At 32.2% G+C, this 23245-nt stretch overlaps 2 protein-coding genes and 2 non-coding genes across 5 annotated transcripts; 2 read left to right on the top strand and 2 right to left on the bottom strand.

Annotated features, from left to right (window-relative positions):
* The first annotated feature begins 593 nt into the window (after positions 1 to 593).
* LOC120213407 (uncharacterized PE-PGRS family protein PE_PGRS46-like) lies at positions 594 to 3272 on the top strand. Its single transcript, XM_039211564.1, has 3 exons — positions 594 to 843; positions 1035 to 1124; positions 2968 to 3272. Exons 1-3 carry the CDS (start codon positions 594 to 596, stop codon positions 3270 to 3272), a joined length of 645 nt encoding a protein of 214 aa, XP_039067495.1.
* Positions 3273 to 4005: 733 nt separating this feature from the next.
* TRNAH-GUG lies at positions 4006 to 4077 on the bottom strand. The gene has a single exon. It is a non-coding gene; the product is annotated as a tRNA-His (tRNA).
* Positions 4078 to 7510: 3433 nt separating this feature from the next.
* On the bottom strand, positions 7511 to 7590 carry TRNAL-UAG. The gene has a single exon. It is a non-coding gene; the product is annotated as a tRNA-Leu (tRNA).
* Positions 7591 to 10988: 3398 nt separating this feature from the next.
* LOC120213229 (glycine-rich RNA-binding protein RZ1C-like) lies at positions 10989 to 14872 on the top strand. Of its 2 annotated transcripts, none has more exons than XM_039211382.1 (4): positions 10989 to 11076; positions 11190 to 11334; positions 13956 to 14407; positions 14488 to 14872. In XM_039211382.1, the coding sequence occupies exons 2-4, from the start codon at positions 11224 to 11226 to the stop codon at positions 14714 to 14716; spliced, it is 792 nt and encodes a 263-aa protein (XP_039067313.1). In that variant the 5' UTR covers positions 10989 to 11076; positions 11190 to 11223; the 3' UTR covers positions 14717 to 14872. The 2 variants fall into 2 exon arrangements, with proteins under 2 accessions (XP_039067313.1, XP_039067314.1); XM_039211383.1 differs by lacking the exon at positions 10989 to 11076 and adding an exon at positions 11859 to 13450 and having other exon boundaries at positions 11198 to 11334.
* The last annotated feature ends 8373 nt before the right edge of the window (positions 14873 to 23245 follow it).

Here is a 23245-nt window from a genome sequence, read left to right as displayed (position 1 = left end):
CAAAGTTTATACGAGATAGATTATGAATGTGTAAGAATTTATATAAATTTATAGTAAAATTGTAGAAACTAGAGTGTAGTGGTCGATTGAACTGATTGAATAAAAATCAACAGTATGTTTATTTCAAAATATATAATCTAACTAAAATTCCTTCAGATCGATTAGGAAGTAATAGTAAACATGGTTTACCACAAATATAAGAATTCGTTTTGAAACTATTGAAGAAACACTATTGACATAGATTCCACCGAGCTCAAAGAAATGGAAATGGAAAAGAAAGACAAGGGATTGTGATCAATGTTTGTAGTTGAAACATTAGAGCAAACCAAGTGTTTGCTTTCATTCGAATCCATGTAACATACAACTACTGTCATAAGATGCTTGGATTTTTATATACCTGTTCCCATTCAAACATCAGACGAGGGAACCAGAAATAAATCAAAGTGACTTGTGATCATACAAGAACAACACAAGAAACACACAAGTATAATGTAAGGAAACAAATGGCTACAATCCTGAAACATAATCCCCAGGTGATAATACAAGATTAATATTTAAAGGAACACAGACCACACATAGTTCAAACTCTCTGTATGAGTCAAGGGCTAGTTTTTGAAGGAGGTGGCGAGAAGAATGGGATGGTAGTTGGTATTGTGGGGATGGATGGCAATGTTGGCATGCTAGGAAGCGGAGGGATGGATGGCATGGTAGGCAATGTTGGCATGCTAGGAAATGGAGGTAGAGCTCCAGGCTTGGTTAACGATGGCTGCGTTGTCGGCAATGTCGGTTGTGGGGGATTGGGGATAGATGGCAATGGTGGCAACGTTACTCCGGGCAAAGCTGGTGGCATCTGGAGGATATGACGAGCTTCTAACCCAACATTGATGTTCAACAATGACAGAGCCATGAAAATGGCTAAAACAAAACAATTGGAAGAGGCCATTTCTGGAGATTTGGAACCCTGCAGTAAAGGAAGGTTGTTGTTCTGTCTAATGGTTTGGGACTTTGAGTTGTTTGTGGGGATATATTTATAGGCTGGAAGCAGGGAACGTGGTCTCTGAGGTTGTTGATTACTAATGGTATATGGTTGGAAAAGAAAGCACAGAGTGGTTCTAAATGTTTTGGTAGTTCATCTCATTAAAAAAATCGTCAAATGTAGTTGTTGTTGGCAGAAGCTACCTGAAGTTAGCATACAAATGGTTAAACAAAATGTATTAGCAGGCCATAATTTTAACTCAATTGCTCCACATTTGAAGTTAACAAAGGTATACCCTAAGGCCAACAGTCATTGCATCACAAATCCTACATCTCCAACTCTTCATATCTAACAAAACCTAAACCACATTGTTTTCAGCACTTCATGTGCAATGTGTCCTGTATTAGTTCTTGTATAAATTATACATACAATAAACCTTACCCTTAACTTCCATACCTTATATGAGGAAGCTGAAAATAAATATCACAGTGAACAAATATGTGATGGTCATTGCATTTTATATTCGTGCTCACAACAAAAGATCAAACAACCCCAAAATGGTCTTCTTATTCCCCACCTATCCTCGGAGTAGAATCACAAAAGATCAACGATTGAAAGATCAAAGAATCCAAAAAGGTCATCTTATTCTCCACCGATCCTCACAGTAGAACCACAAAGATAAAGAAAAAAGCTAAAATTATGTGAATGTGGGATTCCAACCCAGGTCTCTACGGCCATAACATAGAATTCTTACCACTAAACTACAGCCACAAGATGTTGCTTTTCTTTATGGATATATTTTTAAAACATTGTTTTTAGAAGCCCTTAGTCCAATAAAATACGACTGCCAAGAAAGCATACATCTCAAGTTGTCAACCAAATATCTTCAGTCATGCGTAAATGTAATTGGTATATTATCGTGGAAAAGCAAAATTTGAACATGGTAATTCTATCTCAAGAGTCAAATCAAAGGGTGGCGTTTGTCCCGGCCTGAACTAGGCATAATAAAATTAAAAACTAAAATTATATTAACTAGACACCCCGTTAGATAGAAACTTGACATAGCAATTAATCACTTTCGTAAGAAAAACTTTTGACATAGAATCCACCAAGCTCAAAGAAATGATAATGGAAAAGAAAGACGAGGGATTGTGATCGATGTTTCTAGAAGAAACATTAGAACAAACCAAGTGTGTGCTTTCACTAGAATCCATGTAACATACAACTGCTGTCAAAATGTTAATAAGATGCTTGGATACCTGTTCACATTGAAACATCAGACAAGGAGAGAACCAGAAAGGTCATCTTATTCCCCAGCACTCCTCACTCCTCAAAGCATGCAGGAATGCAACTTTGATTAAAAACCGAGAACCAAAAAGAAAATAAAATGACAAAAACTACATAATCCTGGCTGCTGGAATTTGAGCTGTGATGTTGGAGAAAATATATAATCTCTACTCTTACAAATTCATTTTCTGCACATGTGGACGCAACAAGTCCCTCTTCCATTTCACATAAATTGTCACGATTCATTATTCCCAGAGGGAAATAGTTAATCCTATCTCCAACTTAACTCCTTGCACCATCTAATAATGAGAAGAAATTACACTCATTTAGTGACAATCTATAGTTTTCAATACTTTTAGTAAAGGAAACACATGAATTGTTGCCTGCACTTCTAACCATTCCTTTACTTCTCTAGGATGTGGCACACAAGTTATGAATGGTCGTATGAAAGGATAAAATAGATCAAAGTGGAAATGATAGATACATTGTTATTAGAGTATTCTATATAAATAAATCAAAGTGACTTCTGATCATACAAGAACAACACAAGAAATACACAAGTACAATGCAAAGAAACAAATGACTAAAATCTTCCTACATAATCCCGAGGTGATACAAGATTAATATTTAAAGGAACAACCACACCAAAGCAAAAGACACATAGTCCAAACTCTCTGTATGAGTGAACGGTTTCAACTTTCAAGGGCTAGTTTTTGAAGGAGGTGGCGAGAAGAATGGGATTGTAGTTGGTATTGTGGGGATGGATGGCATGGTAGGAAGCGGAGGGATGGATGACATGGTTGGCATTGTCGGCATGCTAGGGAGTGGAGGGATGGATGGCATGGTAGGCAATGTTGGCCTGCTAGGAAGTGGAGGTAGAGCTCCAGGCTTGGGCAACGATGGTTGCATTGTAGGCAATGTTGGCAATGTCGGTTGTGGGAGATTGGGGATAGATGGCAATGGTGGCAACGTTACTCCAGGCAAAGATGGTGGCATATGGAGGAGATGACGAGCTGCTAGCCCAACATTGATGTTCAACAATGACAGAGCCATGAAAATGGATAAAACAAAACAATTGGAAGAGGCCATTTATGGAGATTTGGAACCCTGCAGAAAAGGAAGGTGGTTGTTCTGTCTAATGGTTTGAGACTTTGAGTTGTTTGGGGGGATATATATAGGGTGGAAGCAGGGAACGAGGTCTCTGAGGTTGTTGATTACTGATGGGATATGGTTGGAAAAGAAAGCAAAGAGTGGTTCCAAATGTTTTGGTAGTTCATCTCCTCATTAAAAAAAATTCATATGTAGTTGTGGTTGGCCAGAAGCTACCCGAAGGCACTGAAGTTAGCATAGAAATGGTCAACGTGTCAAAAAATATCCATTAGCAGCAATTGCTCTACATCTGAAGTTAACAAAGGTATACCCGAAGGCCTAAAGTCATTGTATCCCAAGTCCTACATCTCCAACTCTTCATATTTAACAAAAACCTAAAACACATCGTTTTCAGCACTTCATGAACAATGTATCCAACATCAATTCTTGCATAAAATATACATACAATAAACATTAGTACCTTACCCTTAACTTCCATACCTTATATGAGGAAGCTGAAAATGAAAAATATGATGGTCATTGGATTTCATATTCGTGCTCGGATTGAAAGATCAAAGAACCCAATAAGGTCATCTTATTCTCAACCGATCCTCACAGTAGAACCACAAAGATAAAAGGAAAAACTAAAATTATGTGGCTGCTGGGATTCGAGCCCAGGTCTCTACGGCCACAACGTAGAATTCTTACCACTAAACTACAGCCACAAGACATGGTACACCACTAAACTAAGACTTAATAAACTTGAAAAAAAATTAAACTAGACAACTCCTTTCAATAAGGAAACATTTGACAGCTGTGGGATTTGAAACCCACGCCCTTTCGGACCAGAGCCTAAATCTGGTGCCTTATACACTCGGCCAAACTTTTAGAAGTAGATGAAGCCGTCGGAAGAGAAAATCATATTCTCTATTTTTTATCTGACATCTTCAGAAACAAGGCGAAGATTAATGGACCAGCTAGACACCTACAGAACAAATGATTTATCTATGTAACTAGTCAATAAGAATCTATTCCAAAGTATTATTCAACAAAGAACAAATTCTACACAACTCTTCGACATAAATACAAACACAAGCCTAATTCACATTATACACACATATTAATTCACCTTAATCAATTAATTTATCCATAATCCAAATATAAATTTGTTCAAAGTATGTCAAGAAATTACAAAAGACAAAGAAGTGGTTTCCATCCAGTGTTACCTGATCCCAATGGTTCAACAGGCCTGAAATGTTTTAGGTCCATCTTTTCTACGCTGTCGAGAACCTACAAATATTTGTTAAATACAGGGAAACCGTATTTTGTTTATACAATTACGCGATGAAAAACATATTTGATATAAACATACTCTGGTAACAAAAAAAAAAACTTTTTAGATCTTCTCAATTTCAAAATTGGGGCAAATTGATCCATCTCAAAAAAAGGAAGAGAAATATAGTCCCTATAACTTTTGGAAATGAACAATTCAAGACAATTAACCACGGCGTTAATTTTTTCACTCGAGTCATTCGACGCACTATTGTCCATACCATAATAGCCATTTTCCAAACTATTTTTGAATCACTTTCAGCATCAAACTTAATAGAGAATCTAGCGTACTATGTTTGAAAAGGCTGTTCAAAAATGAATTATGACTATCTAAACTAAGCCAAAAACTGAAAAACTATTTTATAATCTTCAGCTGCAAGAAGAAAACCCAAAATAACAGTAACATTTAAAGACTAGGCACAAGAAAAATATAACAGACTAATGCACAATTCTAACTAATGAATGAACAAAAGAACGAGGAAATCGAGGGAAACTTACAGCAGCTTCAGAAGCTGTAGAAACAAAAGAAGGAATCCTCTGCATTAAGATCCTGCATCATAGCTTTCAATGCATCCACTTTAGACTTCCAATGATTTCCGTCTTCTCTTAAGAATCTCATAATCTAGTATGGAAATAATTCTCCCCTAGTCGACCCTTTTTTCACGGCCAACATGACTGAAAGAAACTTATCATTCCCATGACATATGTAACCAGGTGATCTCCAATTAAACCGGTCAATTATCTTAGTAAGCACAATTGCATATATTTCAATTAATAAAATTAAAACAGGTTATGAAGAGATATATACGAAATTTGAAAGAATTTTCTTACTAATTTGAGCAACAACATTGTCGGCGGTAAGCTTGCGAGGACCATCAACATTGAACTTTTATCGAACAATTTGATGGCAGCTTGTCAGTACACATATATAAGAGGAGTTATTAAGTGTGAAAATGAGATTTGATTTTAGCTTACGGAGACGAAGCTGAAGGATCGGGAAGGCAGCAACGTGGAAGATGATGTCGCAGTCGGAGCCATGCATGCATCTAGAAGGGATGAGTAGTCGGTGACGTTGCCTTCGGCGAGTTCCAGAGAAGCTCCATTGGTGGGTGAAGATGAAGTCCGGAGAGGTCGATGGTGAGCGGGAGCAACGCTCGGATGGTTTAGCCGCAGTCCACCGGAGCGTGGCACAGCCTTCCACCAAGATAACCCGTTGCGCCAGTTTTTAGAATCCTGAGATTTCAGAAGACAGATTTTAGGATTACTATAAATCCACTAATCGATTTGCATTTCTAGCAGAAGTAGTGACATTTCTTACCCCGAATTCGCGGTGTTTAAATTCATTAACTTAGGTAGACAGTAAAATTCGATTCAATTTAAAAAATTAATATTTTTTATTTGAATTTTTTAACTTAAATTGATTTTAAATTGTAATTTCATAAATTTTACTCGATTTAAAAATGTTTGAAATTCGAGTCCAGTTATAAAATAAAACTTGAATAACTTAAAATTTTTAATAATTAGTGGTTATAAAAAATTATTTAAATTTGAATCAAATAGTAGTAGAATAATATTATAAATATTTACATTTAAATTTAAATGGAAACTATAACAACTCGACTCAACTCAAATTTTATAAACTCGATTCAACTCGAAAAATTTTCAAATAAAATTAGAGTTATGAAATAGGATTCGTTAGCTCGAATAACTCGAAATTTTTATACTCAACTTGATCAAATCCTCACATGTAAAAGTCATTGCATATTCAATATAAAAAGGTAAAATACATTAACAGTCACCAGACGTTTAGGTCTCGTTTACATTCAACACAAAAATTAAAAAACTTTTATTGTAGTCACTATCTTTAGTTAAAACTTTTATATCGATCATTGTATCATTAAACCATTAACGATACTGATATGACACGTTCACATGTCAACAACAATTGATTCAACATACCTACCTACATATCATTTTCTTTAATAAATTAATATTGTTTAAATATGATAACAATGTATGTCATCATTTTAAGATACTGACCAGAGTTTTTATGCATAACATATATGTTAGTGTTCATAACATTTATAATGAACAAATTTGAGACTTGTTATTTATGTCATCGACTTCAAAGAGGTGAAACAATCATCTACACTAAATATTAAGACTTTTAAAACTTGACCTGATCTAAATATATCAATGTTAATTTAAATAATAATAAAATAAAAAAACTTGATGTCCTGTGAAGGAAAAAATAGAGACATTGTACCTATTCTTCGTATATTTTACATGGTCCAAGGCTAATATTCTATTCTTATTTTATGAAAAATATATAAAGTTAAAATTTGACTAAATAATTAAGTTTTGGACTCCTTTCATAAGGGATCCTTGGTTTGAATTCCACCTTCATCAAAAGGTCATTTTTTATGTTTTTAATTTTTTTATTAAGACGGTGACAAATTTTATTATCTTATTAAATGATATCAATATATTAAATAAAATGACATGTAAGCATGTTGACTTAATTGTTGTTAAGATGTGAACGTGTAAAGTCAGTCATTGCTAATGATTTAATGATCCCATGACCGGAATAGAAATTTTCCTTATCGATATACATTCTAATGGAAGTTTTTGATTTTGGCGACCAAGATGAAAATGGCCTAAAAGTATAGTGACCATTAGAGTAGTTTACCCTTAAATATAAAAGGTAAACTACACACAAAATCACCCGATTAAAAGTTTTCAATTAGGTCATTCAAGTTTAAAATGTTTGAAACTGGTTATTGGCTAAACCCAAGTGCGAGTTGTTAGTTAAAAATGACGAGGAGTTGACAGCTGTGGGATTTGAACCCACGCCCTTTCGGACCAGAGCCTAAATCTGGCGCCTTAGACCACTCGGCCAAACTGTCAAGCGATGAAAGTAAAAATCACCAAAATTTTAAATATAATTGAACTAGTGAGGTCTAATTTGAATTCCGTTCAACTTTCTTTTACAGTTCGAGGTAGAAAAGGATCGTAGATGATGGACTCGAATCACTGATAAAGGATGGTCGTTCAACCAACTAGATTAAGCTTCAGATTTGAATTTTTGTTTTCTGTTTACCAAATGATATTTTGATTGAGATTTGACTTTCATATATATGATATATCATATTATATTGTAAATAATGCTTTTTTTTATTGACGTTATGGAAGGTTTTGATCTTTAAATATGATTCTTTTTATAGCAAATCATGTTTTTAATGGAGAGCTACTATACTTTTTGTTTAGCTTTAAGTTGCAAGCATGGTTAACATCTGTTGAATGATTGATAATTAAATATTATCTCTTTGTGGGAGGAACAGCTCTTTTGTTTAGATTGGATTCGATTTTATTAACACGAAGTTTCTTAATTTTAATGTTGTCTGATCTTACATCAGTGTAATTGATCTATTACTTGAGTTTACTGAATGTTCTTGAAAGAACTTTGTTGAATTCAATCAATTGGTTATCTTCATTTAGACATTTGATATAAAAAAAATTGTTAGTTTTCTTGGGTACAGAATTTCTGATCCGATAAAATCGTTGTTTTGTTGTAGAGAAATAGCTAGAATGTTGGCAGATGAACACATGAAACGCATCGTCATTGTAAATACATCAAATGAGATTGGAGATGATGGAGAGATGCAACAGCGAATGCTATACTGGCTAGTAGATTATATTCGTTTCACATGTATTTAGTGAAGTCAATTTTTTTTTATATAAGAAGATGTTTAAGTAGAACCATTGTTGTTTGATAGGAAAATCTCCTTTATTCGAAATCCGTCAGATGGAGCTTGAAGTTAATGTTCCTATCAAGTCTACTGTAGTGACTAAGATTGACCATCGTGAACTATCTGACATGCTTTTTAATGAAAAGGAAAATGCTGAAGTTGATTATGATGAGGCAGATGAACAATCTGACTTGCTTGTAAATGAAGAAAAACACGCTGGAATTGATTTTGGTGATGAAGATGAAGATGATCTCCTATTCCTAAAAGAAACAGAGGTTTACCATACCCACTAGCAAAAAGTGATGGCGCTATACACAGTGTGTTCAATGTATATCAAGGTTTCTTTTTATGGATTGCAGTCAGATACCATCGAGAACTGAAATTCTTCCGATATTGGGATCAAAGATGATGCTCCGAAACGAAAATCCACCTTGGAAGAGATCGATGCCTTAGAGGTGCTACATCTTTCCCTTGTTTCATCTCGAATGGTTCCAAAAATAATGTTACTCTTGCAATCTTGTTGGTGAAAGTGCATTTATATTGCAATTCATAAGGAATACTCGAGATTATAATCTGTGTCGATGTTCTTTGACGGCCAACGGAATAAGCTACTCAGCGGTCATTTCAAGGCTGGGATTTTTGAGGAAACAGAGGAACACAACGTTCATATGTTTTCTCAAGATCCCTAGGCTCGACCTGATTGCTCAGCAGCTCATATTGGCTTGCCGTCGAAGAAATCAAGAATAAACATTATTTTTGTGGTATATAGCAATGTTCTGTTGCAACTTTCTAATTCCAGAAAATCAAAAACCCCATTATCTACACTTGATGATGTTCTTGTTAATCAACTTCTCCTTTTGTATTTTTGTAGGAGGTTCATCTAGCGATTGAGTATATTGTTATTCCCGGTGGTGAACTCGTCGAACTTCTTCCGAGACGTTCCGAAATAATCACCCGCCAGCTGAAGCTTGTCAAAAGTTATCAGTTGGATGCAGAAAACTCAAGTACTAAGCTTAACCCGAGGCTGCAAATTCTTCCTCATAGATTGAACAAAAAACTTTCATCGGAATTCCTTGAAACTACAGCGGATTTACGAAACGAGACCGGATTGAAGCCCCTAACTGATAGCAGCGGAGGAACAAGTGTTATTAGGCTTCCCTTACTGCCTGAATAAACATTTTTCAATCATGTAATTGTTTATATGTGTATTCCATCATGTAATTGTTTGATATTGCAAAATGTAAAATTGAACTACAGTTAATCAAAATGCCATTTATCATCATTCTCTTTCTCAATCAAACTTTTTAAATTGGAATCCTGGTAGGTATTCCTTTTAGGCAAGGATAAAAAATGGGGAGTGAAGGTCAAACCGATGACACAACCGGACCGGTCAAACTTAATTTTTACTGGTTTAACCGGTCTTATCGGATCGATCAATTATTGATTTCATGCATTACACTTACACCTGGATTTGATAAATTTGACCTAAACTCGATTGCTAGAAATTGAATTACTCGGTCCGAGATCCGATATGGGGCTGAACATGATAATCTAAATTTGATTCAAAATTTGAAACAAATTTAATTGAATCAAAATCGAATCGAATTTTTGTTGGACCGATATACACTACTATATAATTTGATTCGGATCGAATAATTTATTTTTATTATTATCTTTATTTTAGCAATATGATTAATAGTAAAATAATGTATGATAAATAGTAAAATAATGTATGTTTTATTGTACTAATAATTAATCACTAGATTTGATAATAGTATAATGATTCAATATTATTATACTACTACTTAACCATTATATTTTACATTATCTAATTTTTATCTCGATTGGAATCATACCCAACTCAACCCCAATTGATCCAAAGATTCAAAGGGTGATCCGAATAGAAAACTACTCAATTTGATATTAACCCAACTCGAAAATCGATCGATTGAATATTGATCCGATCTGGAAATCGACTGATTAGATATTGATTTGAATAAAAAATCGATTAATTTGATATGATATTGGACTGACCCGAACATTAAATGATTAAGTATGAATCCAACCCAATATCCAACTCGACTTCACTTATTATAAATTTGAACTAAATCTAAATCTAAATCAAATCCGATCAAATCCAAATTGAATCAAAATCAATAATAGTCTAAACTCAAAATAATTTGACTTAAATAATCTAACCTTAATTCAATTCGAATGACCCGATTCCCCTCTAATCACACTATTTCAAAATAATTTATTTTTCTGATTAATTTAAAGAAGATCCTTATTTTTCTAATTTTTTCCTCATTTTCCCCCTAAATTAAGTCTAAAAAAAATGTATTTTCCATCACCGGAATAATAATAATTTCTTTAGCGTTTTCATTTATGATTATTAAAAAATCAGTAATAAATAACAATAAAAAATATTTCACTGAACTTATGAATGGACCAGTCCAGAACATAAAGGCCCTATCTTCAGCTCACAAGTGTTGTACCTTAAGGCCCACTTCCCAGAATGTACGGTACAACAATCCATCAGCTAAAAAAAATCACGTCTCTTTGAAATTATCTAGGGTTTATCTCACATAAAATACCCCCTCCCCCCAAAGATAATCACGGTACTGCGAAGCCAAAAGAGGAGAGGTAAACACAAAAAATAAACTTTCTCTGAAAACTTTGGATTCTTTTTCTCATGAAACGGGTAAATATTTTTAATTTTTTAATCCTTTTTTGGCTTTATTTTCTCTCGTATGCAGGTTTTTAAAGAAGGAAGGGAATTGTTTGTAAAGAATGGCAGGGAAAGAAGAGAAGCGAATATTTGTCGGAGGATTATCATGGGATGTCACCGAACGACAGCTTGAGCATGCGTTTAGTCAGTTCGGGAAAATTCTTGAATCTCAGGTACCCTTCTTTTTTGGGGTTTCAAATATTAAATAAATTGTTTTTTTCTTTGTTTTCCCCCTTTCCATGTTATGTTTGGTTGCCTGGAGAATTATATAAGAGTAATTGGTGGGTGATTTACAAATTGTGAACTTTGTGGGAAATGGGTTGTTGAATTTGCCGTCAATTTTGGACGAATATTATATGCTTTTGCAAATGGATTAAAATGAAAAACAGAATGGATTAATTATGGAGAAGTGAAGCTTCTATTATGACATTATTGACATTTATCCGGCAATATTGTGCCGAATTTGCTATGATACTTAAAACATGCACTGCTGCAAGTTTCGTGTCTATGTTTTACATATTTGTTGATGATAGAGAGAAATTGCATCAATGTTTTACAAGCTTATATGATATTAGGGTTGAAAATAATGTGTTCAGTTTTCTTGTTTCTCTCTTCCTCATCAAATTAATTATTCTTGTTTCTTGTCTTTTTGAATTGCTTTAAGAACATTTCAACATGCTGTGGATGGGATTTTTAGGGAGTGTTTTTGGTCAGGGTGACTGCATCAAGTTGTTGAAGTGCAAAGTAAAGCTATTTATAATGCTCAAGCACAAAGTATTTGTTTAATTAAGATGTTTGCTTCATGGAAGGGAGATGAAGTTTAAATTGATTGTTTTAAATTGTGTTATGGAGAAACGGTTTTGTTGGGATAAAAGGATCCTTGCAAGCAGGAACAAGCCTTGAGTTTTTTGCTTTATCTGTGAATTTTACTTTTGAAGAGCCCGAAATGACCATTGAGACTGTCTAAAGAAATATGCATTGCTTTTTAAGTGGCTGTTTGTGGTAAGCATCGCAGTGAAGCTTTTGTGGAGTTCGTTCCGAAAATTATATGGCAAGACCATAGTTTTTCTTTTTCATGGACGACAAATGAGTCATCAATTTGTGTCTATTTTCCTTCTAAGAGGATCAGAGTTTTTTCAAGATATCTTTTCCTTTTCTAGGGTGTATGAAAGCATTTATAGACCTTTTTTACTTGTGGAGCCTTGTGTTGCTGTAGAATTCTCTGTGCCTGGCCTTTTCTTTTGTTGTTGTGGAGTCTACGACTTTTGTCTCTACTCATTAGCACCGGTTTTCTTGGCCACTATGTTCGAAATGATGGCAAAGAGCAGCTGTATGTACTCCGGCATGATTATGTAGTTTTCCTTGGGGCAGAGTTAGTTCTTTTGGATGGGATTGATATCATCTCGGCTTATGTGGTTAGACTGTGGCTTAAGATACCTTTTTTTGGCCTTATTTTGAGATTCTTTTTGTTGATTTCCTTTTTCCTGTTACCTAACATTCTAAACTAGTTTAAAACCTAATGTCTGATCAATCTGAAGACTTGATCCATGGATATTTGTATAGCAAGTTCAAATCTCAGTCTTTCAATTTTGTACCACCGTTCAGCCAATCAGTTTAGCAAGCCCCAATTTGTTATCCAAAATTGTTCGTTTCCCGGGACTGCATCTGTATGGTAGATAATATATCAAGCACTCTCTATAGCAGTTAGTTTTGGAAGCTTACAGCATTGTAGTGACTGTGATATCTCCCTCAGACTTTATAGTGAGAGCCTTTTCAAATTTATCCAGTTGTGTTGACCAAGAATGCTGAAACTGTAAGATATTGGACTCCCTATTTGTGGCAGTTGGCTGAACCCGCTTTTGAATCTCTCCTCGCTAACTGATTGCACATGGACATGAGAAGTACAGTATTCAGCATATAAAGCTTGATGATGTCTGCTTCTCATGTTATTTATAGCTTGCAGACAAACTGATTGATATGGAAAATGTTTTTGGCTTGGTAAGGATTGATATTAGCCCAACGTAGAACCAGTGTCTATTGTTTGTTAACACTGACTGGTGGAAATGTAACAATAAAGAGGAAGAGAAACAGAAATCAGAAAGAATTCATTTGTTTGACCATATGGAGATTTTGATAAGTTCTGCATAAACCGGTTTCTGTGGGAAATGAGATAAGGTCAGAGTTTTATTTACCAGATCAGAAAAGGGAAAATTTTTCGGTATCTTCTGTTCTGTTTTAAGAATCTTTGCAATATCATATCAATGCATAACCAACTATAACAAGGAGAAAGTAAGTTATGCTTCCTTCTTTATTCCTGTGTTTTCAAAGTTCATTTATTTCATTTCCATAGATGAAGTTGATGAAGTTTTACTGGAAATATAGTTTGTTTTATGAATTTTGCAATTTTCCCTGTAGCACCATGTTCCACACATCAACTTTTTTCTTTTTATAGTAAAATCGAACTGTCTGGTGATATAAGTAATACATGCACAGTAGTTTGGAGACATAATTGTCTAGAGTGACGTTCATCAAATTTATTTAATGTCTCAAGATGCAGAGCTTGAATTCATCACGAGCTACAAGACTTTTGATTAACAGCTTTTAATATTTTCTGTAGGGTATTGTATCCATGTCACTTCTATCCTTTAATGTACAAAATGATGCACTATACTTGCTCGTTTATTTCTATGTTAAAATGTTTATGATGCTGTATAAATCTGTTTGCAGTGTTTAGTACTTGCTTTACATGTTCTTTTATTTTTGGGATGAGAAATTTGTGTGTGGATGTCTGTAGATCATGGTGGAGAGAGATACAGGGCGATCTCGTGGATTTGGATTTATTACATTCGCAGATCGCCGGTCCATGGATGAAGCTATCAGGGAGATGCATGGGCGAGAGTTAGGGGAGCGCACTATCTCGGTGAACAAGGCTCAACCCAAGATGGGTGATGATCTTGATCATGGCTATAGAGGAGGTTACCCAACGAGTGTCAGGGGTCGCTATGCAGGTGGAGACAGGCCTGTTGCACAAGATGAATGCTTCAAATGTGGGCGCTTTGGGCACTGGGCTCGTGATTGCCCTTCAGCTGGTGGTGGCCGAGGTGTGAGTGGCGGCATGTTTTCTTCACGTTCAAGATATGGTGGAGCAGATGACCGTGGTGATCGGTACATTGATGACCGTTATGACGGTGGACAATTTGGAGATAGGGACCGTTTTGACAGCAGAGATCGTTTCATTAGCGACAGGTATAAGGTTTCACCTAATGTTACTGCTCAGGTTTGACATGTCTGTCATATTGATTCTAATGTTTCCATAAACAATGCAGGTATCCGCCTAGTGGAGATCGATTTGCTGATCGCTATGGTGGTTCAGATCGTTTCCCTCAAAATGGCTACGGCAAAGAGAGGGGGTTTCGAGATGTTGCTCCAAGAGGCAACGATAGGTATGGAAGCGGAGGGCCAGCACGGAATGATGGAAGAGGCTACCGTAACAGGGCTGGCCCTTACGATCGTCCAGGCATGGGAGGTCGCCCGTCTTCCTTTGACCGCTATTAAGCGATGTCGTTATGATATGTCAAGTTTTAGGCGAGAGCAGTATTGATGCATAGGTACTTGTTATCTAATCAGTGGAATCAGGTAGAATTCTGGAATTTCTATGAATGGTAGGATTTGACTAAGTTTAATTAAATTAGAGAATCCGTTCCTTTTGTCATCTTATTTCTTACTGGATGAATGTTTCACGCCTTAATTTTGCCTAAATCACGCTCATAATGCCACTTGGTCACCTGTCATTTGACGGAAAATTGATTTAATTATATATTTATCTATTCTATCAATTAGTTTAAGGTTTCTTATAATTATTTAATTAGAATAAAATTATGATTAAATTGGTAAAATATATAAGTATTAATAATCAAATATGTACTAATAGGGGTTAGTTGAGTGGTAAGCAGTCTGATATCGTTTAAGTAAGGTTTTAGTTTGAGTCAAATATATAATTATATATTTTATTAACTTTCGCATTAGTTTTTCTATTAAAGGTAATGATAAATAATTTAATTAATATTATTTAAGTAGTAATATAATATGATTAATAAAATTAAAAGATTTATGGTTAAATTAAAATGTCTTAGTGATTAAGTGGTCACGGTTACAATTGGCCCTAAGTATTAATTGTTATGTGTAGATGCATAAGCAGTAGAGGGTAAGGTAGGTATGTGTTTACCTTAAAAATCAAATTGTTCTTTTATTAGTTATCTATTTAATTGACGATGTCTATTTTGACAATAGCGGGTATAAAGTTATGCAATGATGATTTGCATCTACTTTGAGATTTGAATTTTTAATTATCTTGAAATTTTATTGTGTCTACCCTATGCAAATTTCTTTTTATTATTAATATATATATATATATATATATATATATCTTTTAAAAAGTATTTTTAAATCTATAATTACACTTAAAATTTGTTTGTATTTATTTAATACATAGAAATTATATTGTTAATACATTTAAATATATTCTAAAAATTATTTTTGGATCATTTCTAAACATGATAGATGAAATGTATGTACTTTGATAAGGTGATAAAATGACAAAATGAACATTCTTCCAAAATCAATGTTGTTAGGTCAAATGTTACACACGAGTTGAAAGTTCCCTCCTCGCTTTCGGCCAATAATTAAAAATTGAATTTAACTAAATGAAATTATATAATTTAAATTCTATATTGGATGTGTATCAATTAATCTTTCTTTTATATTATAATATATATAACTATACTATCACAATGTATGTTCGTTTTAATGATTTGGATTTTTATTTTTATTTTGTTATTCAGATTAAGTTTGGTTTAAAATTATTTTTTATATCTAAAAATGTTACTAAAAAAAATCATTTTTAATAATAAATGAACAACGAATATGATTCAATTTTAGAAAGGCAGGTAAAAACACAAAAGGCATGCAAAAACTCACAGGGTTGCTTGCCCGCTACAATTTACAGAGTATGTAATGGTTTGCTTGACTTCCCTTCTCTCTCTACACACTTATAATTTTCTATTATATATATATATATATATAATAATAAGATTTGTTAACTAAATATAAAACTTAAATTTTTTATCAAATGTGAATTCATTAATCGACTTTAGTGGTAAAATGAAGTATTATTATTTCTAGAAGTCCAAGTTTAAATAATTTTATCTGCAAGACGTGTGTGCATTGTCAATAAATTAAAAAAATTCAAACAAATAATACATTATAATCAATCAATTTAAGATAAATATTTGATTTATATATATATATATTAAAAGGTTTCTATAAATGTTTATATTTGGATATTTTATTAATAAAAACTCCATAACAAGTTGGAAATAAGAACACGTGCATTGGAATGCGAGTGGGAGAAATTAATAGTTTATGGGGACAACAGAAAAGATTGCAAAGATGCCGTTGAAACAATGGCATTGACCTTTTTGCTTCTTAAAAAGGACACATATGAAAAGAATAAGGAGCATGCTCCAACTAGCTATGCTTTAGTAGTAGTGTCCCGTAAGTCACACAAGTGTTGCATTGACCTAAAATATTACATCATTAACTGATCGGGTTTAATCAGTTAATATTATTATTGGTACAATAAACAAGAGAATACAAGATTAAATATGTTTACGTGTTTAAAATCCTCTCATTTATGAGTAAAGAAAAGCTTGAGTAATATACGTATTTATATCAAATTGTTAAAAAAATATATATCGCTTCACTAATTCTCTCATTTTTAGGTAATAAATTGGTAATTTGATGTCCAAAACAAAGCAATAAAATATTGTTAAGGCTCGGAATTGAATTATAACTTGTATGAGAGTCGAGTTAAAATGTAATTTATGATTGTACTAACTTGTAACGTTATAATTTTTTTAAAGGACTAAATCAAATTTTATTATCTTTGAATAAACTTAAAGAATAATTTTATCATTTTAGACGGAGGGATGACCGAATGATTTCGTATCATATTTTTTTATTTGTTTATGATGATTCTAAGAGTTGTATATGTTGAGGAATTTCTTAATCACTTGACAACACACACTTTGCAGACGTAGTTATTCAAACCCAATATATCTTAAGAGAACAACATTCACTTTCACTTAATTAGAATCTTATTTGATACATTTGATATTATTTTGTATAGATTATATTTGATCATTTGATATTATATTATAACTTTTAATAATCGAAAGACTCAATAAAACGGTAACATGTAGTCAAGTAACAATTTTGTAACTTTTAATAGTTGAATAACTAAAAAAATAACGTTTTATAATATGAAAATTATTTTATAACTTTTAATAATTGAGTGAATCGATAAAACAATGACAATCATAGAACTATTTGCATATTTTACCTGATTTAATATCTCCGGTCCAAATCTTTGACTAACACTAAAAGAAAACTCACTGGATTCTAATATTATTACGTGTCCTATTTGAATATAATAAACCCTAAAATCTAAACATAACTTTTAATTATAGACTGTGGTCCTGAATTTTAACTATAAATCATAAACTCTAACTTCTAATTAAATAGAACATATGACTATTTTAGAATCTCATTTGTAAAAAAATAAAATAAAATTATATCACTAATAAATAAAATAAATTTCTTATAAATTATATAATTTATATTAATAAAATATGTCTGTCCTAATCGACATGGGTTGGTTAAAGTGGTAAGCAACTTGATACCGCTTAAGCAAGGTCTCGAATTCGAGTCATTGGGTATGCAGAAAATCCCTATTGAGAGACTCACTTGCCAAAGTCAGGCGTGCGATACGGATCGATCCAGATTAGTTAATGCAAAGTCTTAGAACCGAGAGGGTAAAAACAAATTGTATGCCCTAGACTAACTGACTCAATAATATGTCTATCCTAGACGTGATTTGAATTCAATATTTTAATTAATTTCTTAATAAAATATATTTTAATTAATTTGTTAATAATATTCATAGGTTCAATTTCAAATCACACGGATTAGAATCAATAATTGTTTATTTCACTAACAACTAATTGGTTTAGTAGGATAAAATATTAAAATTTTAAAACAATGTCAGAAATTTTAATCTTTACGTTTGCGAATGAAATAAATTGGACCGGAAGGATTGCTCACATAATGTATTTCTACATTAAATCAGATACCAATTAACAATTCAGAAAAGAATAATTATTTATTTATATTTGAGCTGTTCTTTAAGGTATATTCAACAACTATATCGTTTGAAGATAATGTTCGTTAGAAAAATGAATTTGTTTAGTACAAATCTTTGAATAATTTTGACAGCTAATCCAAAATAAATATTTTTTTTTCAATAATCTAAGACCTAACCATTAATATGCAAAGCAATAATATCTATTATCTGTATTTGTTATCCATATATTTTTTAAATCAATATATTTATCATATCGATCTAAAATAGTATCTTCATTAATATATATATATATATATATTATTGATAAAACAAATTGTGTTTGTTAACGGTTCACCTTTTATAATTTGAATAAATAATTGCGACTAATGAGAGAATGATTATTGGTCGGTGTTTAAAAGAAAGAATGAATGAATTAATATAAGGAAGAAGAAAGAGGACCAATCGGTTTTGGTAAGTCTATCCCCCTTTTCAATATCAATTGAGGATATTTATAGTGATTTTTAGTGTGAGTCAGTCCTAGGGTCGTGATTATTATTATTTTTATGATGATCAAGTTAAAATGATCTGATAGTTAAACCTTCGATTTCATCTTGATAAATCACGTGAACTTGTCAAATGTCTTATTTAGATCTCGTTGACACATTATAATAGTTTGTGATCGGAGGATGCAAACTTTTAGGGACTCTGACAAGTAAAAAAATGTGTGAAGATCAAATTAAACATAAAAAGATTCATGTAATGAAGACTTATGAAGACATATCCAAAAGTATAGTATTACATACGTCCACTTATTATCCATTTCCCATTAAAGGATGTTGTCACGTTGACATGTAATGCATTTGGACGAAAAGTTTTTGAGGAAATTTCAAAATGCATCATTTTCAAAATATAGCATTTCTTTCAAAGGTTGTCATCACACTAACAAATGTTATATTTTGACGAATAGAATAATTTTAGCGGTTAATAGATTTATTATTATTTTTTAAAGTATTGAATTCAAATACTGTGTATATAAAAGTAGAAGAATTCATTATCAAAAGATTGAGTCTTTAAGCATATATTATTTTATATTCACTTAAATTTATTAAAAAAATAAATTATTTTTTATGGTGAGACTAAGTGTATAATAGGAATAAATATGATTCGGAAATCGAAATCCCAGTTGCTTGCAGATCAACCCAAATCAATGAGTAACGGTAAGCAAACAAACCACCCTTTATGTATAATATTATATTTTCTACATCTGACCAATTGCTTCAGCAACCTCTCATCATTGACCAATTTATTTTCAAGATGCAAGCAGGATCAAATATTCAAATTAGATTCCTCAAATTTCTATAATTTATTAAATAATTATATTCAAAAGTCTTTTAACTTGTTTAAGATTAGCAGTAAATAAATATTTGATGAGTTCTAAAAAATGATGGGGAAACTAAAATATTATTATATGAGTATTGGACCACTAGATATAATATAGATGTTGGTAAAACAAATTTTACTAGTGGTTAATACTTAATTTAAGTAAATTAGATAAATTATATCCCAAGTCACTCAAGTCTTTTGACTTGTTAAGATTATTAATAAATATTTGAAGTGTTCTAAAATAAATAAAACAAAAATAAAGGGCCAATAAAATACTATAATATGATTATTGGACCACTAGATAGAATATAAATGTCGGTACAACCAAATTTCACTAGTGGTTAATACTATTGGCCATTTGCCAATTTATGCACACCATTGGTAACATTATCTGCGATAAGTGATTAAAATCTTTCTGTTGATATCTCTTTTTTTCTTCTTAGGTTGTGGATTCAATACCTATTATGATTAAAATTCTCCTTCTCCTTCCCTTGAGGCCTAGGTAAGAACTATTCAAAAAAAATGTTAAAAACATATCACTTTATCGTTAAAATTTGAAATAAAAGTCTAATGTGACCTAGTATAGTATTAGTTTTTTATCTCTAAACTAATACATTTTATCAATTCGGTCTTAATTTGAAACAATTTATAAATAACCCTTAATTTTTAAAAACTCCATCAATTCAATATGTTCTCTCAAATTGTTTGCTCTTCTCTTAGAAATATTATATTAATTTCATATTGCCTAGCATTGCTCTCAATATCTTATATGATGGTGAACTTTACCAATGAGAACATTACGTTTATTGTTCTGTGTGAGACACTATGTAGGAGAGTTGACCAAATCTTTCTTATGAAATGTGTCTTTGTCATTGTACATTTAAAAGAAATTTTGTTGATGCTTTTAAAGTTTTAATTACATTTAGAGGATATAATTGGTCAATATTCACTGATGTAAGACTTTTACGGTAACATGGTACAACATTGTTATCCAATTATTGTTTTGATATAATGGATTCGCTTGATTTGATAGTATAAATGTTAAATTATTCTAATTTAGGATCAGATTGATAGAATAGAAAATTATTATATTAAATAATTAAATTATAACTCTTGGAAAGAAAAAGTAACTTATTTATAATTTAACTTGTAACACCCCCAACCCGTATCCGACCCGGATCCGAGTCCGAGATATCACATTGACTTTTCAAACTTAGACTCTTAAAGAAAATCATGAAAATTTTAAACTTCCATTAAAATAAAAAATGTTAATTCACACAAGTTGGACCAAAATAAACAAAATCAATCAGAGCATTAGTAATTCACAATTTCGTTACATGCCAACACACTATATACAATCAAATATCTACACTTAACTACAATTCTGATCTGATATTGGAAAGGAGAGTCTGACCTGTCTCGCTCCTCTTCACTTCTCCTCTCGCTTTTCAGAACCTACGTGTGAAACACTCACACGCTAAGTCGATGACTTAGTGAGGCAAATAAACATATAATGTAAACTATAACTTGTAATCATGCATGAATAATTACTGTTATTATATCATACCACTCATATCCTTATTCATGTAACAAATACACTACATACATACATACATGTCATTATCATTCATATATCTTATTCTCTTGTTCATATAATCTCTCATGTTCATATCATATATCTTAACATGTACTCACTTATATCATATAACATATACAATCAAGCAACTATATCATCATCTTTATTTTTATCACTATCATAGATTCCTTTTATCATATGATCTTATAATTACCATTTGTACAATCATATATCACACATAACATTTCACAAGGAAACAAACATATCATCATATCAAGTTTATTTATATTATCTCTTTATTAGCCCATGTATACATGTGAGAACTAAAGATATGCGAGTACATAGAGGTTGTGCACTATGTTGTCACCACAGCTCGTATAATTCCCTCAAGGGGCACTGAATATTTGTCCCGAAAGACCACTATGTCCCGAAAGACCACTATGTCCCGAAGGACCACTGATTGTTCCGAAGAACCACTATGTCCCGAAGGACCACTGTTTGTCTCGAAGGACCACTGATAATCCCTCGACTTTTGACATGCCAACTATACCCCTAGCTCTCATATCACATAACATAGGCATTATCTTTTATATCGTTACACATCTTCACATAGCCACATAGCTTTTCACATAACATTTCCATTTGCACATGTAATTACTTAACTTATTTTCATATAGCTCATGTTCCATATTCATATCTCATAAGCACATAGCTCATATTACTTATATTCACATATACATTCACATCACTAATTCATATAAGCTCATGTATTCACATGGGTAATTTCTCATAGCATATAACATAGCTTCACAACTCATCTCATATAATTTTATGCATATACCCTTATATCAATACCATATAACTTATCTTGCCGATTTGCATAATCCCTTACAACATACAAAGTTTATACTAATTCCTTATATTTACTTAATTCAACCTCACATATTTTATTATCTAAACCTATATTCACATATGATTTCCTATATAATTCTTATATAACTACTATTAAATGTTAGTATAATAACTTATGCCAGTGTTTCTTAGTTACATTTGATTCTCATTTTCTATCATATATATACAACAATGTTACTCAACTTATTTCAGTCTTCATTTAATCACATGAGTCCATCATATTAGTTACATAGAATCTAACTTACATAACTTATACTTGGTTATCATATTTCACATAAATCATTGCCATACAATATACTATATGTCATATAGTTCCCTTCCACTTATAACATTCCCTAGAGTTTGTGTACACTTATTATATATTTTACCCATGGTTCTTTTATCTTCTCCTAGTCATATAGACCCATAATTCCTCATTACCTAACCTATATTACATATCCATATAATTATGGGTATTTATACCACCAAACCACTTTCTCTTGTTATTACTTAAATCTTTATTATCTACATAGTTCATGATCATATAACCTATATCATCTTCTTATCTAATCACATGAATTAGATATATATTTATATATATATATATATTCATATGATTTACTACTCTAACATATATCCATACATATCATAACATATAACACATATACTTATACCAACCACATGTTTATATTCATTAATTCATGCATTCTAATATAGGAAATAGACTTAACACAAGTCTTATTTCTATGAATCACCATATACAATACACTATGCACTCACCTTAGCCTTGCTTTGGTTTGATCCTAATTTTTCAATTGTTCTGGAACAGGATTACGCTCTAAACCTACATAGTAATACATTGATACGTATCAATATACTAATTGATATCTTCTAAACTATCACTTATTGGGCTAAAAGAAAGACTATTTTCATCTTTTAATTAAGGTATGCATCGATGCACTCTACAGTGTATCGATGCATTCCTTAACGTGTGCATCGATGCACTACCTGTGCATCGGTACACCATTTACATTCGATGTTTTCTTCTTAAGGG

The sequence above is a fragment of the Hibiscus syriacus genome, unplaced genomic scaffold (genome assembly GCF_006381635.1).
Source record: "Hibiscus syriacus cultivar Baekdansim isolate YM2019G1 unplaced genomic scaffold, ASM638163v2 tig00110020_pilon, whole genome shotgun sequence".
Lineage (NCBI taxonomy): Eukaryota > Viridiplantae > Streptophyta > Magnoliopsida > Malvales > Malvaceae > Hibiscus > Hibiscus syriacus.
This window is presented reverse-complemented; position numbering and strand designations above follow the sequence as displayed.

What these genes read in the sequence shown, in the direction of transcription:
- LOC120213407 (XM_039211564.1), top strand. Translation starts at nt 594, where the DNA reads ATGAGTCAAGGGCTAGTTTTTGAAGGAGGTGGCGAGAAGAATGGGATG. An exon ending in CGTTACTCCGGGCAAAGCTG is followed by an intron (nt 844 to 1,034) that starts GTGGCATCTGGA and finishes ATATATTTATAG; the next exon opens with GCTGGAAGCAGGGAACGTGG. An exon ending in GAGTGGTTCTAAATGTTTTG is followed by an intron (nt 1,125 to 2,967) that starts GTAGTTCATCTC and finishes TCAACTTTCAAG; the next exon opens with GGCTAGTTTTTGAAGGAGGT.
- LOC120213229 (XM_039211382.1), top strand. Translation starts at nt 11,224, where the DNA reads ATGGCAGGGAAAGAAGAGAAGCGAATATTTGTCGGAGGATTATCATGG. An exon ending in GGAAAATTCTTGAATCTCAG is followed by an intron (nt 11,335 to 13,955) that starts GTACCCTTCTTT and finishes GGATGTCTGTAG; the next exon opens with ATCATGGTGGAGAGAGATAC. An exon ending in GATCGTTTCATTAGCGACAG is followed by an intron (nt 14,408 to 14,487) that starts GTATAAGGTTTC and finishes TAAACAATGCAG; the next exon opens with GTATCCGCCTAGTGGAGATC.